This window comes from Danio aesculapii, chromosome 18 (assembly GCF_903798145.1).
Source record: "Danio aesculapii chromosome 18, fDanAes4.1, whole genome shotgun sequence".
Lineage (NCBI taxonomy): Eukaryota > Metazoa > Chordata > Actinopteri > Cypriniformes > Danionidae > Danio > Danio aesculapii.
The window spans coordinates 8,235,356-8,249,815 of NC_079452.1; the positions used below are offsets into that span (position 1 = coordinate 8,235,356).

General features: G+C 32.4%; 1 protein-coding gene across 1 annotated transcript in view; it reads right to left on the minus strand.

The window, feature by feature from the left end:
* Positions 1–1,099: 1,099 nt before the first annotated feature.
* The window catches only part of scg3 (secretogranin III), a 35,768-nt gene continuing 22,407 nt past the window's right edge, over positions 1,100–14,460 (minus strand). Inside the window, exons 11-12 of the mRNA XM_056478677.1 lie at positions 11,541–11,630; positions 1,100–1,923 (exon numbers count right to left, since the gene is read on the minus strand). Of these exons, the coding sequence (XP_056334652.1) occupies positions 1,805–1,923; positions 11,541–11,630 (209 nt within the window). The 3' untranslated portion in view covers positions 1,100–1,804. The remainder of the gene's footprint in view (positions 1,924–11,540; positions 11,631–14,460) is intronic.

Genomic DNA, 14,460 nt, shown 5'->3' on the forward strand with positions numbered 1-14,460 from the left:
ATTAATAACATCTAAAGATGTCGATCTTGGTGGATTTTTTGGGGGATTCCCAAATTAGCATAAACAGTTTGGAAAACAATTGAATGTTTTCATTAAAATGTTAGATATGTGCATTTTTAAAGTGACACCTGTTATTTAATGTAATCAAACGAAAATCCAAATAAATAAGATTAATTCGTTGCTCTTTAATCAGAATGTGTAAGTTATACAGTGCAAGAACAGATTGAGATTTGACTACTTGATTGTATTTTTTAATAATAGGTATTAATTTTAATAGGCTAAACTGTTAATGTTAACTTGCTAATTTATTCGCTGCTAATGTATACAAATTTTGTTTTGTAAATAATAATAATAAAACATATTACTGACCGTTTAAGGTAATTAATCTACCAAAATATGTCACATGACTCGCGGTTTTCAAATAGGTGCGCCTGGGAAATGTGAGCGTGCGCAATATGCACTCCATATATGTGTGCGTGCAAAGATGCATTACGCGAACGGCTTAATAAGAAGCTGCTTCTCTTCACATTCAAAAGAAACCTTCACTCCCGCTCCTGCACAAAAATTCTATGTATCCTGTTTAGGCTGAGTTGGGCCGCCGTGTTTTTGGGCGCCGGTGTCCTCCTTGGTGACGAGTATTGGCGTAGAATGCTTTCTATTCAAGCGCTTGAACAAGTTGCTGGTTGAGTTATAAGCAGTGGAAAGTTCTTTAGACTGTATGTCACGCCAATATTTTTTTGTTTTTACGGCTCAATGAAATCAATGTCTGTATTTCCAAGAAACAACCACTATCAATAACTACATCGGCTCACGTTATCCACCAATTTAAAAGCTTGCTTATAAACTGACAATGCAGCAGAAAACTTGATTTAAAAGAAGTATTTTTTTTCTTCCAAAAACTATATTTGTAACGTAAGTAATGCAATTACATTGACTTTAGTAACTGTAATCAAATTACACAAATTTAAAATTTTATTTCTTACACTACTGCGTTCCTCAAAAATTTTATAACAATACAGTAACACAATGATGTAGAACTTCTAAAACCCAACTCTGGCCATTACGAAAAACAAACACAAAAAAAGACCAACGACACAAGTTACATAATCAAAGAAAGGCAATGTTTAATAGATTTCTGGAAAAAAATCACAATATTTACATTTAAAAATACTCGATGTGTGTGAATCTCTAGCATGTGGAATACACGGAGAACCCAAACCGAGAAACGAAAACTAAAGATAGAGAAGGGAGATGTAAAGTTGGCCCCCCATAGACTGGGAGACAAAACCACAACAGAAGAGGAAAGCAATTTAATGACAGACAAAGCTGATTCGTTTTTGGATGATTTTTGGTCGACTGAGAAACAATAATAATACGTCAATTTCCTTCATCAAATAAGATCAAAAGATTAGCAAATGCTATACACCATACATGAGTGAATGTTTACATACAGATATATGCATATGGCGCTGTAAAAGTCTATTGCGAAAGAGGTGCAAAAGCTTCTATTTTCATTGATCTGCAAGTCATAGCAAAAAATCCACTGAATTTCAATCTAGGTAGCAGATGCACATGTTCTGTCCTAATGCGTAAGAACACTTACAGCTCAGATGCGATTGTGGCTCGTCTAGAACTAGATTGTGTTCTATTGCTGACTGTTGACTGAGAGAAGATATTGCCATCGGGAGGGAATTAGAAATACTGTCTGATTCGCAGACTATATATGATTTATTAGGAGTTCTAGCATTAGGATCTGTGTTAGTATGCCGGTCCGAGTATTTAGTAGATTTTAGCGGTGCCGTTACTACAGGCTTCCGTAGATTCTCTTGATGACATCACCTTCGTCCTTCTCAAGGATGCCTTTATCGATGTAGGAGTCCACCTGCTGGTCCATGAAGTCCCTCAGTTTGGAGAGGTCATAGTCTAATAGAAGGAGACAGAGAAGAACACACAAGCTGATTAGTTCAGATATTGAAGATGCTTTTTTTAGGACTTGAGGGCATGGTGATGTTTGTGTGCAACATAAAAACACTGACAATGTAATGTTCATGAAAAAGGTTCTGCGTTCAGAGTTATTTAAACATTTTAATTCTGTAATTAGTTTTTCTTCTAACGAACATACGTTTTTTTAAGTATTTTTACTAAAGTTATATTATATATGATATTTAATATAAACGAAACGAAAATGCATTAACATTTACAATGGCAAATATAGCAGCTGTCGGATAACATAATGTACTTTTGAGGCTTTTAAGGTGAGAATGCAGTTGTTTAGATTGCCACTATGCAGTTTATTTAGAAGGTTAGTGCCTTTTTTAAATATATATTTTTTTAATTTTGGAGCTAAATCTCGTCAGCATCCATCAGCCTATCATACTGAGCAGAGCAAAGACCGTTGATGTTCTGCCAAAAGATGGTGACAGAGACCGCATAATGAGCCCTTAGAGGAGAAAAACAGCGCAATTTCAAACTACAGCTGATCAAATCATTATAAAACAGGTAAGTGACATTCTAATTTGATCTCTTTCTTTTGTATGTTGTAGTGCTGTATTTATACCACAGTAATCTGGTAGTGTTACTGGAAGTGTTTGCTTTGTTTTGGCTTTTTTGGGGATTATTTATTGTGATATCTTGATTGCAACAGAGAAATACTGGGGAATCTCTGTAGACCCTGTAGCCAACGCATGCCTCCCACCAGTGCCGATATACAGCCATATCACACTGCTATATATATATATATATATATATATATATATATATATATATATATATATATATATATATATATATAATGCATTTTAGAAATATTGTACTATTTTAAAAGCTTTATTTTACATTAAAAATAAATAACTAAATAATAAATGAATGAATGAATGAATGAATGAATGAAGAATCCTTAAAAATAAAATGAACAGAAATGATAATAATAACTATTTAAATTAATTACATTTGGTGGTATTTTACATTGTTAGGCTCTTGCCTTGGGGAAAATGTTTTTCTGTCTTTCTTTTTTTTAATTAAATATTGCTCTTTGAAAAGATGGAAAATGTTTACTGTGAATAATGACAGTGAAAGAATATTCTGAGTAATGTTTTTTTAATAATAGCCTGTTATAAAACAGCTTTGCACTGAACAGTTTTGTAACATTAAGATATAATAACGCTCCCACAAACACATTTTCTTCCCAGAAAAGATACTATTATGAATGCTCAATGTCAAAGTTGACAGTAATGCTGTGTAAAACTCCACAAGCATGAGCATGTTTGTCTGTTTAAGAGTGGGTGTTTGTGTGGGAGACCGAAAGACTCAAATCACAGCAAACATGTATAAATCGACTTCCAAAATCACTGGTTTTGGCACAGTGTGTGTGTGTGCGTGTGTGTGTTTGAGTACATTGTGTGGGCTGAAGAAGTTGCTGGCTATTAGTTTGTGTACAGTATGTTTGTGTATTGGCCAAATTTTCAGTCCAGTGGATTCATCCTACACTGACCATTACAACTGTCCACATAAACACAGATCAGAGCCATGGAGTTTCCTCCAGACCTCCTAATTAATGACTAATGTATGTCTGTATGAGTGTCCATAATGATCATGACTCAGAAAGCACTCACACAAATGTTTTCATGAACATTGGAAAACAGAAACAGCTTAAAAATATCTGTAGAGAACAAAAAATGGCCTTAAAAAAGAATTATCCACCTTATTTTTTATGTAAGAGCGGGTGCAGCTATTGAATGTCAAATTTAACTTCCATTCTCGTTCCCTTCCATTGACTTTTAGCCATAAAAAGTTTGTTATGCTGCATATTGGCTCATAATAATATTTTAATTTGAATGCGTTGTCATCACTGTATGTCCACACATGTAGCTAAACGACAATAAAGCTTTACTTGGCTTGACTTGACAACGAACTGGTTTTAGCAGACAATAATTTAAATATTACTGCCTTTTGTTCTTTCTAATCTTTTACCCATAGCCAAAGGTACAGTATAATAAGTCCTAACACAATTGCAGAAAAGAGCGTAAAACACATCGTAAAACAAGGCGAATAAATGCAAAGGAAATAAACTACAGTGGGAACAGGTGAGCAACAACATTGGTAATTATGAAAACCTACCAGGTGTAAGTTTATACAACAATATGCTAATAAAACAGAAATATTTGTGTCTTCTTTGTGCTATTGAAAAGCTTCATTTACAGATACCGGTGTATGATGCAAGCCAGGTTAATAGTTGCCAATGTTGGTAAAGAACCATTCAAAACTTTTAAAATTGCTGCATTTTTTTTTTTATCAAATAAAGGCAGCCTTAGTATGCGCAAGATACATTTGAAGAGTAGTGTAAAATGTTTAAGTGCCAAAAATTTATGTATTGGCGCTATGGTATTATGGATGATATTTTTTTAAAGATTTATTTTTGGCCTTTTTTAGATAGGACAGTAATGAGACAGGAAGCAAAGTTGGAGAGAGGGAAATGTCCTCGAGCCAGGATTCAAACTCGGGACGCCCTGACGTGCTACTGCACCATATGTCGACGTGCTAACCAATAAGCTTTTGCGCCGACTGTATGATATATTCAAGGTAGTTGTATGATTTTAATTGCACACTTTTGAATACATTTTTAGTTAAATCAAATGAACTTTTCTAGTCATCTCAACTTAAATCGGTCAAACTGACTACAATTATTTTGTTAAAATTTGTGTAGCTACAAAAATGTTTTTGATTAACTTATTAAAGTAAGTTAAAGTAACAAAAACATGTGTTGTCCTGAATTTTTGTCATTTATTTTTTTCAGTGTACCGTTCAAATAAAACACAATGTTCTATTGGTTTTGATAATAAAATATGAACAATGAAGTTCTGTTTTTCCTTTGCAAATCTCCACTGTAAATGCACTACTGTACCTGCTGTGTTTTGTGCTGACAACTGAACAAAAGAGTAGCAGCCCACATTCTTTACAAGCAAAATGTTCTTCCTTTCTCCTTTTTCTTTATTTTTTCACATGTCCATCTTAAAATAATTCTCTAAATCCCTCTACAATGCATGCCACTGTTCATTTATTTTCCCTCAGACTCAATGAACAAAGACATTAGCAAAGCCTGTCAGACTGCAGGTGTTTGTGACGCATAGAAGAAGTAAGAGTGAATGTGTGTTTGTGTGAATTTTGCATATTTTGGATGCACATTAGTGTCTTTGTTTTTTAAAGGTTTTGACTGTGGAGACACAGTGACTCAGTGGTTAGCACTGTCGCCTCACAACAAGAAGTTCGCTGGTTCAAGCCCCGGCTGGGTCAGTTGGCATTTCTGTGTGGAGTTTGCATGTTCTCCACGTTTGCTTGGGTTTTCTCCGGGTGCTCCGGTTTCCCCCATAAGTCCAAAGACATGCGCTTAGGTACATCGGGTAAGCTAAATTCTCCATAGATATGTGTGTGAATGAGTGTGTATGGATGTTTCCCAGTGATGCGTTGCAGCCGGAAGGGCATCCGCTGTATAAAACATATGCTGGATAGGTTGGCGGTTCATTCCGCTGTGGTGACCCCAGATTAATAAAGGGACTTAGCCAAAAAGAAAATGAATGAATGGATGAATGAATGCACATTAGTGTCTTTGTTTTTGAAAAGTTATGACTGTGGCGACAGCAAGAAGTTCGCTGGTTCGAGCCTCGGCTGGGCTAGTTTCTGTGTGGCGTTTGCATGTTCTCCACGTGTTCGCATAGGTTTACTTCGGGTGCTCCGGTTTTCCCCACAGTCCAAAGACATGTACTATAGGTGAATTGAACAAACTAAATTGGCCGTAGTATATGTGCGCGAATGCGAGAGTGTTTGAGGGTTTCCCAGTCCTGGGTTGCGGCTGGAAGGGCATCCGCTGCCTAAAACATATGCTGGATAAATTGGCAGTTTATTCTGCTGTTGTGACTCCTGATTATTAAAGGGACTAAGCCAAAAAGAAAATGAATGAGTGAATGTTTTGATTTGTAAATATTTTTGTTTTGGGCGGCGCGGTGGCGCAGTAGGTAGTGCTGTCACCACACAGCAAGAAGGTCAGTTGGCGTTTCTGTGTGGAGTTTGCATGATCTCGCATTTGTGTGGGTTTCCTCAGGGTACTCCAGTTTTCCCCACAGTCCAAAGACATGCGGTACAGGTGAATTAGGTAAGCTAAAATTATCCGTAGATTGTCCATAGTGTATGAGTGTGAATGAGTGTGTATGGATGTTTCCCAGAGATGGGTTGCAGCTGGAAGGGCATCTGCAGCGTAAAACATATGCTGGATAAGTTGGCGGTTCATTGTGCTATTCCGCTGTGGTGACCCCAGATTAATAAGGGGGCTAAGCCAAAAAGAAAATGAATGAATGAATGAATATTTTTGTTTTATGTGCTTATTTGGTTTTCCTTTCTAAGACATAGTAAATTCTACTGGGTTTAATTTTTTTTATTTCAATTTAAAAATGACATTCATTTTCATAAATATGATGTTAATAACTCAACTGGTAAAGTTATTAGAAATTAGTTACTAGTTACACTATAGAAATAAACTTGAATCGAATTGAATTAAATTTTAATTTCATTTTTAGGACTTTTTTTTCATGCCAAACTATTTAAAACTGCCTTTAAATCTTGATTTTGTACTGTGTTGTCAAACCATGTAATTATAGTCATGTTTTACCTCAAAATCAAACATAAAAACGATGCAATATGTAATAATAATGATGCAATATGTAAATATAATTAAAAATTAAATATAAAAAAAACAAATTCAAAAATACGCGATTTTCACATTCCACTTCATATTTTTTTTTACAACCATAAATATTTCCATTTTGATAAATAACAAAAATACACAAACAAATAAATAATAAGTGATTCATAATACATATTACATAAACTATGGGTGATATACAGTTGAAGTCAGAATTATTAGCCCGCCTTTGAATTTTTTTTTCTTTTTTAAATATTTTCCAAATGATGTTGAACAGAGCAAGGACATTTTCACAGTATGTCTGGTAATATTTTTTTCTTCTGGAGAATTTGAATTCTTATTTGATTTATTTCGGCTAGAATAAAAGCAGTTTTTAATTAAAAAAAAAAAAATTAGGGACAAAATTATTAACCCTTTAAAGCTATATATTTTTTCTATAGTCTACAGAACAAACCATATAACTTGCAATAACTTACCTAATTACCCTAACCTGCCTAGTTAACCAAATTAACATAGTTAAGCCTTTAAATGTCACTTTAAGCTGTATAGAAGTGTCTTGAAAAATATTTAGTAAAATATTATTTACTGTCATCATGGTGAAGATAAAATAAATCAGTTATTAGAAATGAGTTATTAAAACTATAATGTTTAGAAATGTGTTGAAATCTGTTAAGCCAAAAGGGGAGGGGGTGGGGGGGGGGGTGGGGGAATAAACAGGGGGCTAATAATCCAGGGGGTTTATAATTCTGACTTTTTTCCATTTTGAGCATTATAAACTAATAAAGCCCAAAGTGTCTTCTTTACAAAGATACATGAACCGTGAATGTAGACCAAATTATTCAGCAACTGTTAATGTTTTAGTTTGGGAAGGTCATTTTTGAGAAAGTGCCTTTGACGGTGAGGGAAAGGACAACGATATAGTCTCAGAAAATCTTTTTTACACAAATCTCATTTTGCATGCTATCCTAATCAAATTTGAAATATAAACTCATGAAACACTTGGCTTTCAAGGCATATTTTTTTTCTAAGACATTACAATAATGTTTTCCTGTGTTTGTACAGTATATGGACAAATATTAAACAATAAAAAAAAATTCTAACCACTTCATAATATATAAGTTTTTTTTATATTTTTGAGCATAAAACTTCCCAGATGGACCACAGTTAAGCTCAAAGTTTTTTTTTCCAATGAAGATCCAATGATTTTTGTTTGTAGCTCACTTGGGTCACAAACTGTTACTATTTAAAGTTAGGTAGGTGTAAATCCCCTAAATTGAGTGCTGGCTAACTTAAGGGATTATATGCAACATTCTTTATTTACTCTCTTAGGTAAGGCAAGATCTCTACTTAAGTGTCACGATTAGAGGGAAATGTGCTTTATGTGCTTTATTCAGAATCTGTGCTCCATATCGGTCGATCACAATGATAAGGAATCGGTACTCGGTATCAGCTGCAAAAATCCTGATTGGAACATTCCTACTAAACATAATTATTTATTTATCTGTGTTATTACATAACATAATCATAAAACAATGATTTAACAGCAAAATGCCTACACATGCTCCATAAATACTTGAAAATTACAACTTTTTTTTAATGGTTACATGCCTTTAAAAATATTTTACAAATCTGAATGATTGAAGAAGTGTATTTTGAAGGTCTTAAAGCAATTGCAATGTTTTATTGCCTAAATGTGCAGCTTTTGAAAATTCTTCATTGTGACAATTATTTAATATCAATTTAATACAATATAAATACTGTAAAAAATGAATTCACATTACAGCAATGCAAAAAAGTTTATTATTGAAAACCATTTCTTCTATTTATCTCAATTAACATACTGTAAGAGGTATCAATCTTATTAGTATAAATCTAAAAACATTCAAATTTAAGTCAAATGTTCAAGAGCAACAACAGTCCTAAAATAGTCTTTGTTAGCTTTCTACACATTGTTTTATTTATAATTTGGTGATGAACATGACCTGACCATGACTCAGTCTAGATTCTGACAGGCTGCTTTTAAATGAATCACTTCAGAAAACGAACAATAGTGATTTTTTTTTTGTTGTTGAGCTGATCAGATGATGAACACTGAGGAACACAGACAGTCTCTCAGTCTCCCGCTGGCAGGTATGAAGAGAGAAACACTGATCTTTTGTGTTTAAAACAGCAGACTCACAGCCAGGCTCATCAAAGCCACGCATATTCATGAGGCTCTCACCCACGCTTATTTTAATTGCAAATTAAGGGAAGAAAGGAGTCTTTAATTTGACTGTTCTTCTCCATGTATCCATTAAATTCAGTGTAAACTTGGGTTAAGGGTGAACTCGAGAGAGAGAGATGAGACCAGGTTTAAAAGGTTAGCCGGTATTACCAGCTTCTTTACTAGAGGGGATTTTCTATGATACAAAAATATTGGCAACCGTAAAGCAAATACAAATTTGGCAACATCTGTTTTAACTAAATAGAAATATTTGTTTATCTCGCTTCAGTTTTATTGCTGCAGTAAAAAATGACCAACATGTAATGACAAACTGCCATAAATGTTTTAAGCACCTGGTCGTTACTTAAGTTAAGTTAATGACATAAGAAATTAATTACCAATTACATCATTACAATTGTATGCTTAGATAGCTTTTGTAATTTCGTAAGATAGCTTTCGTAATTACTTTCTCTGAAATGTAATTTAAATACTTGTTAAGTAATTTTAATAACTTGACTTTAAACTTTAAATCCCTATAAATCTCAATACATAAAAAAGTTTATAAATTTTTTTTTGTCAAACAGGGCCTTTTAACTTTATTAACAAAAGTAACACATTCTATTTTTCAAACTTTCTATGTAACAAAAGATAAAATATTATTAAGATGGAATATATATATTTTATTATTTTGACCTTAAAATTGGTGTTAAAAAAATTTAAAACTGCTTTTATTCTAGCCAAAATAAAAACAAATAAGACTTTCTCCAGAAGAAAAAATATTATCTGTGACATACTGTGAAAATTTCCTTGCTCTGTTAAACATAATTTGGGAAATATTTTTTAAAAAATAATTCAAAGGGGGGGCTAATGATTCTGACTTCAACTGTATATATGCCCACACACACACACACACAATTACTCTACCTCTGAATTAACTAATTTCTCACTCAAATACATTTTCTAAAACATCTTAATAAACCTTTAGTTGAAAAAAAAAACAAAAACACAATTACACTGCTTCTCAAAATTGATTTAAATAATATAAAATAATAATACATTTATTCATTTTCTTTTCGGCTTAGTTCCTTTATTAATGAGGTGTCGCCACAGCGGAATGAACTGGGACTTATCCAGGATATGTTTTACGTAGCGGATGCCTTTCCAGCTGCAACCCATCACTGGAAAAATTTCATCCACACTAAATCACACACTAAATCACACACACACACGCACGCGCGCACGCACGCACACACACACACACACACACACACACACACACACACACACACACACACACACACACACACACACTATGGACAATTAAGCTTACCCAATTCACCTATAGCTCATGTCTTTGGACTGTGGGAAAAACCGGAGCACCCGGAGGAAACCCACGCAAACACATGGAGAACATGCAAACTCCACACAGAAATGCAAACTGACCCAGCCAAGGCCAAGGCATTAAATAATATTAAAATATTAAATTATAAAGCGTATTAATTTAATAAATGTATTCATTAATTAAATTAAAACTGAAAAGTAATCTCTTTACTTTTTCTGCAGAAAAGTAATTTAAATACAGTAACTAATTACTTTGTAGTCTCAGGTCGACCTCAGACTGATGGCTGGAAACTTTGCCCACATTAAATTGTCAAGGACCGCCCACTATGTTATTTGACTGACAAGTTACCAACCAATCACATTTTGGTCCATGCCATGTTTGTGGGTGTGAAAATGTCCTCAGAGTAACAGCAATTTAAAAAAAAAGTTGTAAATTATTACATGCAACACTGCTGTCATCTTTATTTTACTGCATATTGAAGGTGACACAGCTCACCAGAAAAAAACTACAACAACAATGTTGTTTACTATTCACCTTATTCTCCGCGTATGAGCGGGTGCAGCCATTTGAATGTTTTTGGCTCGAGACTTCCAGTCTCATTCATTCCTTTCATGTTTAGACATAAAAAACTGCTCATTATGCTGCTTAATGTTGCAAACTGAAGTTTTTCCCCACAGTAGAAAGACATCCGATATAGGTGAATTGGGTAAGTTAAATTGTTTGTAGTGTTTATGAGTGTGTTTGGATCATTTCCCAGTGATGGATGGCAGCTGGAAAGGGCATCTGCTGCATACTGTAAAACATATGCTGGATAAGTTGGTGGTTCATTCTGCTGTGGCGACTCCAGATCAATAAGGGGACTTTAAACCGAAAAGAAAATGAATGAATGAATGATATAGCGATAATCCCAGTCAAAAGCAGTACTAAACTGCATTGGAAAATAAACGGAGCCAGGCAGAATCAAACCAAAACAACTCCATAAAATTCCATATCATGCAGTGGATAACTTTCATTTATTTTTAAAATCCAGCAACACCCTCGTGATCTATTTAAGCAGATATTGTGTAAAATATATGTTTTTTTTTTACTTTGACGAAACGTGTTATTCAATATTTAATTAAACTGCATTATGCATGCTATCATCTGTCCTCCATCGCTTTAATATAACCACTAATTAGTAAGTAGAAATCAATTTTTGCCATAATACTAAAATCGGTGTGCATTAAAACGTTAATTTGCAGTGCACACATCCTGTGGGCTGAAACCACGAGGAAATGAAGCTTCAATATTTATCAAATCTTTACCTTCTTTGTTGCCTTCCTTGTTATGTTTTTTCAGCCATTCGATGTTCTTCCTGATCGCCTCCAAATAACTCTCAGACTTCCCAGGATGACCTGACAGACAGAAATGATAAATATTATTATTATTGTTGTTATTGTTGTTGTTGTAATTAATTAGCACGCCCAGCATCTTCACGATTCTATATAGGACTATATATAGGATTCTACTCTATTAGTTCTACAGAGAACGAATAAATGGATTATCATTAATGATTATTATTAGTTATTTTTTTGTTATTTCTTCCTCTTTTTATATAAGTAATATTAATAACATAATAATTATTAATTATTAAATAATTATTAATTATTATGAATCTGTTATTTTTGTTTTTTTTTAACTTCTTTTACTACTACTATTATTATTACTATTATTATTATTATTATTATTATTATTAGTAGTAGTAGTAGTAGTAGTAGTAGTAATAAGAAATATATTATATTAATAATATTTTTAATACAATAAATTATCATTATTGGTGTTAAAAAACATAATTAACTATTTAATTAATTAATTATTATATATTATTATATAATTATTACCATATATTAATACTAGTTTTTAAATAATAATAAATTAGTATAATTATTTTAAATATTTTATATTATTTAAAATAATAATAACAACAACAACAGCAACAACAACAACAATAACAATTTATTATTTAAAAAATAATGCCAAATTAATATTATTCATTTAAATAAATAATAATAATAATAATAATAACAACAATATAAATAATAAATTTAATAATTAATTTATAATTATTAAATTATTTTTTTAAATAATACTAAATTAATATAACTAATTTTTAAAATAATAATAAATTATTATTATTATTATTATTAATAATAATAAATGGTTGTTGTCATATTTTTATGTGTAATCTATTAATAATTTGGGTTTTATTTTTCATTCGTAACTCAGAAAATAATATGAATAATACATTCACATGTTTTGGTGTGGATTATTACAATTTGCACATCTTTTACAGCAGAGAAATTTGATGTATTACTAAAAACAGGAAGTATTTTTCACTCATTAGTCAAAGCTAAAAATGGCTAATTTTGTTTTGAGTTAAGAGGGTTTCCACGACAATAAATCATAATGTTCTGAGATATCATTCATTCTGAAGGCATCGTTAATGTAGAATGGCTGTGTTCTAAATGATCCTTGGGTAATAAAGCACAGTGATTATCACAGCTTTTAACAAAAATATGAACAGTAAAACATTTCAAGGAATCAATAAAAGTACTGTCAGGTCACATTAACCATGTTTTTAACATGAAGCGATTAAGATTACAGCTGATTAGTCACATTGGTGTAATCTTGAATGTTCATGTAGCAACATAATTTCCTTAATGTTATTCACTTTACATTTTGGTAACACTTTTTAAGGTGTTCATGTTACATCCATCTGCTTACTATAGTAATTACAATTTATTACATGCAACTCAGTCTAAACCTAACCCTCATTCTAGCCCTAATCATACAGCAAGTGCATGCAACTAATTAATATTCCTCAGTTCTTAAATGAATAGTTACACTGCAACAAAGATACCTTAAATAAAGTGTAACCTAACTCTTTTATTTTTAAGCTTTCAAGGAATGCTTTTTTTTTTGGCATTACCATCACTGGTTTCTGAAGCAATACTTTAAAATGCGCATTAAAACAGGATGATGGAAGCATAGTTGCTGTGTGTTTCAGCACTGGCCTCAATCTGTCGGCTGCTGCAGAGTCTCCTATGAGACAGACTTTCTCTCTGGATCTCTGGATCACACACTGTATACTGCAGTATGAACGCATGTTTCCACAAAAAAATGCAGGTTAGTGTAGAATTGTGTTTAATTCAGGCTTTTCAAAATATCTGTCTAATTCTGTGACAAATCTGAGGTGATTTTGGTATTTTGTAAAGTGTTTTTTTTCTGTCTAATAGAAAGGAAACACCCAAAAGTAAACTTTTAAGTGTTCTTTTATCACACTTTATCAAATCAGGTCTGTAGATCTACAAATATAAACTATTTAAAGGCTGCTTTCTTAAAAACAACCCTTCAATGAGTCATAAATATCTACTTCAGCTGCACTTACAGTTGAAGTCAGAATTATTAGCCCCCCTTTGAATTTTTTTTTCTTTTTTTAATATTTCCCAAATGATGTTTAACAGAGCAAGAAAATTTTCACAGTATGTCTAATAATATTTTTTCTTCCAGAAAAAGTCTTATTTGTTTTATTTCAGGTAGAATAAAAGCAGTTTAAATTTTTTTTTTATAAATATTTTAAGGTCAATATTATTAGCCCCTTTAAGCTATATATCTTTTCAATTGTCTACAGAACAAACCATAGTTATACAATAACTTTTTTTCCCCCAATTTCGGTTTAACAGAGAGAAGATTTCTTTAACACATTTCTAAACATTATGGTTTTAATAACTCATTTCTAATAACTGATTTATTTTATCTTTGCCATGATGATAATATTTTACTATATTTTTTACAAGACACTTCTATCCAGCTTAAAGTGAAATTTAAAGGCTTAACTAGGTTAATTAGGTTAACTAGGCAGGTTAGGGTAATTTGGCAATTTATTGTATAATGATAAATTGTTCTGTTGACTTTTGGAAAAAAATCTAGCGTAAAGGGGCTAATTATTTTGACAGAAAAGGGTGTTAAAAAATTTAGACTGCTTTGATACTAGCCAAAATTAAACAAATAACTTTCTCCAGACTTTCTCCAGAAGAAAAAATATTATCAGAAATACTTGAAAATCTCTGTAGACTGATGGCATTTTATGCCATTCAGCCTTGTAATCTTAAAATGTGAGCAAAATGACCTGTTTTGTCATCACTTTAGACATTATGCTTGAGAATCATTCAAATTCTAGCTCTA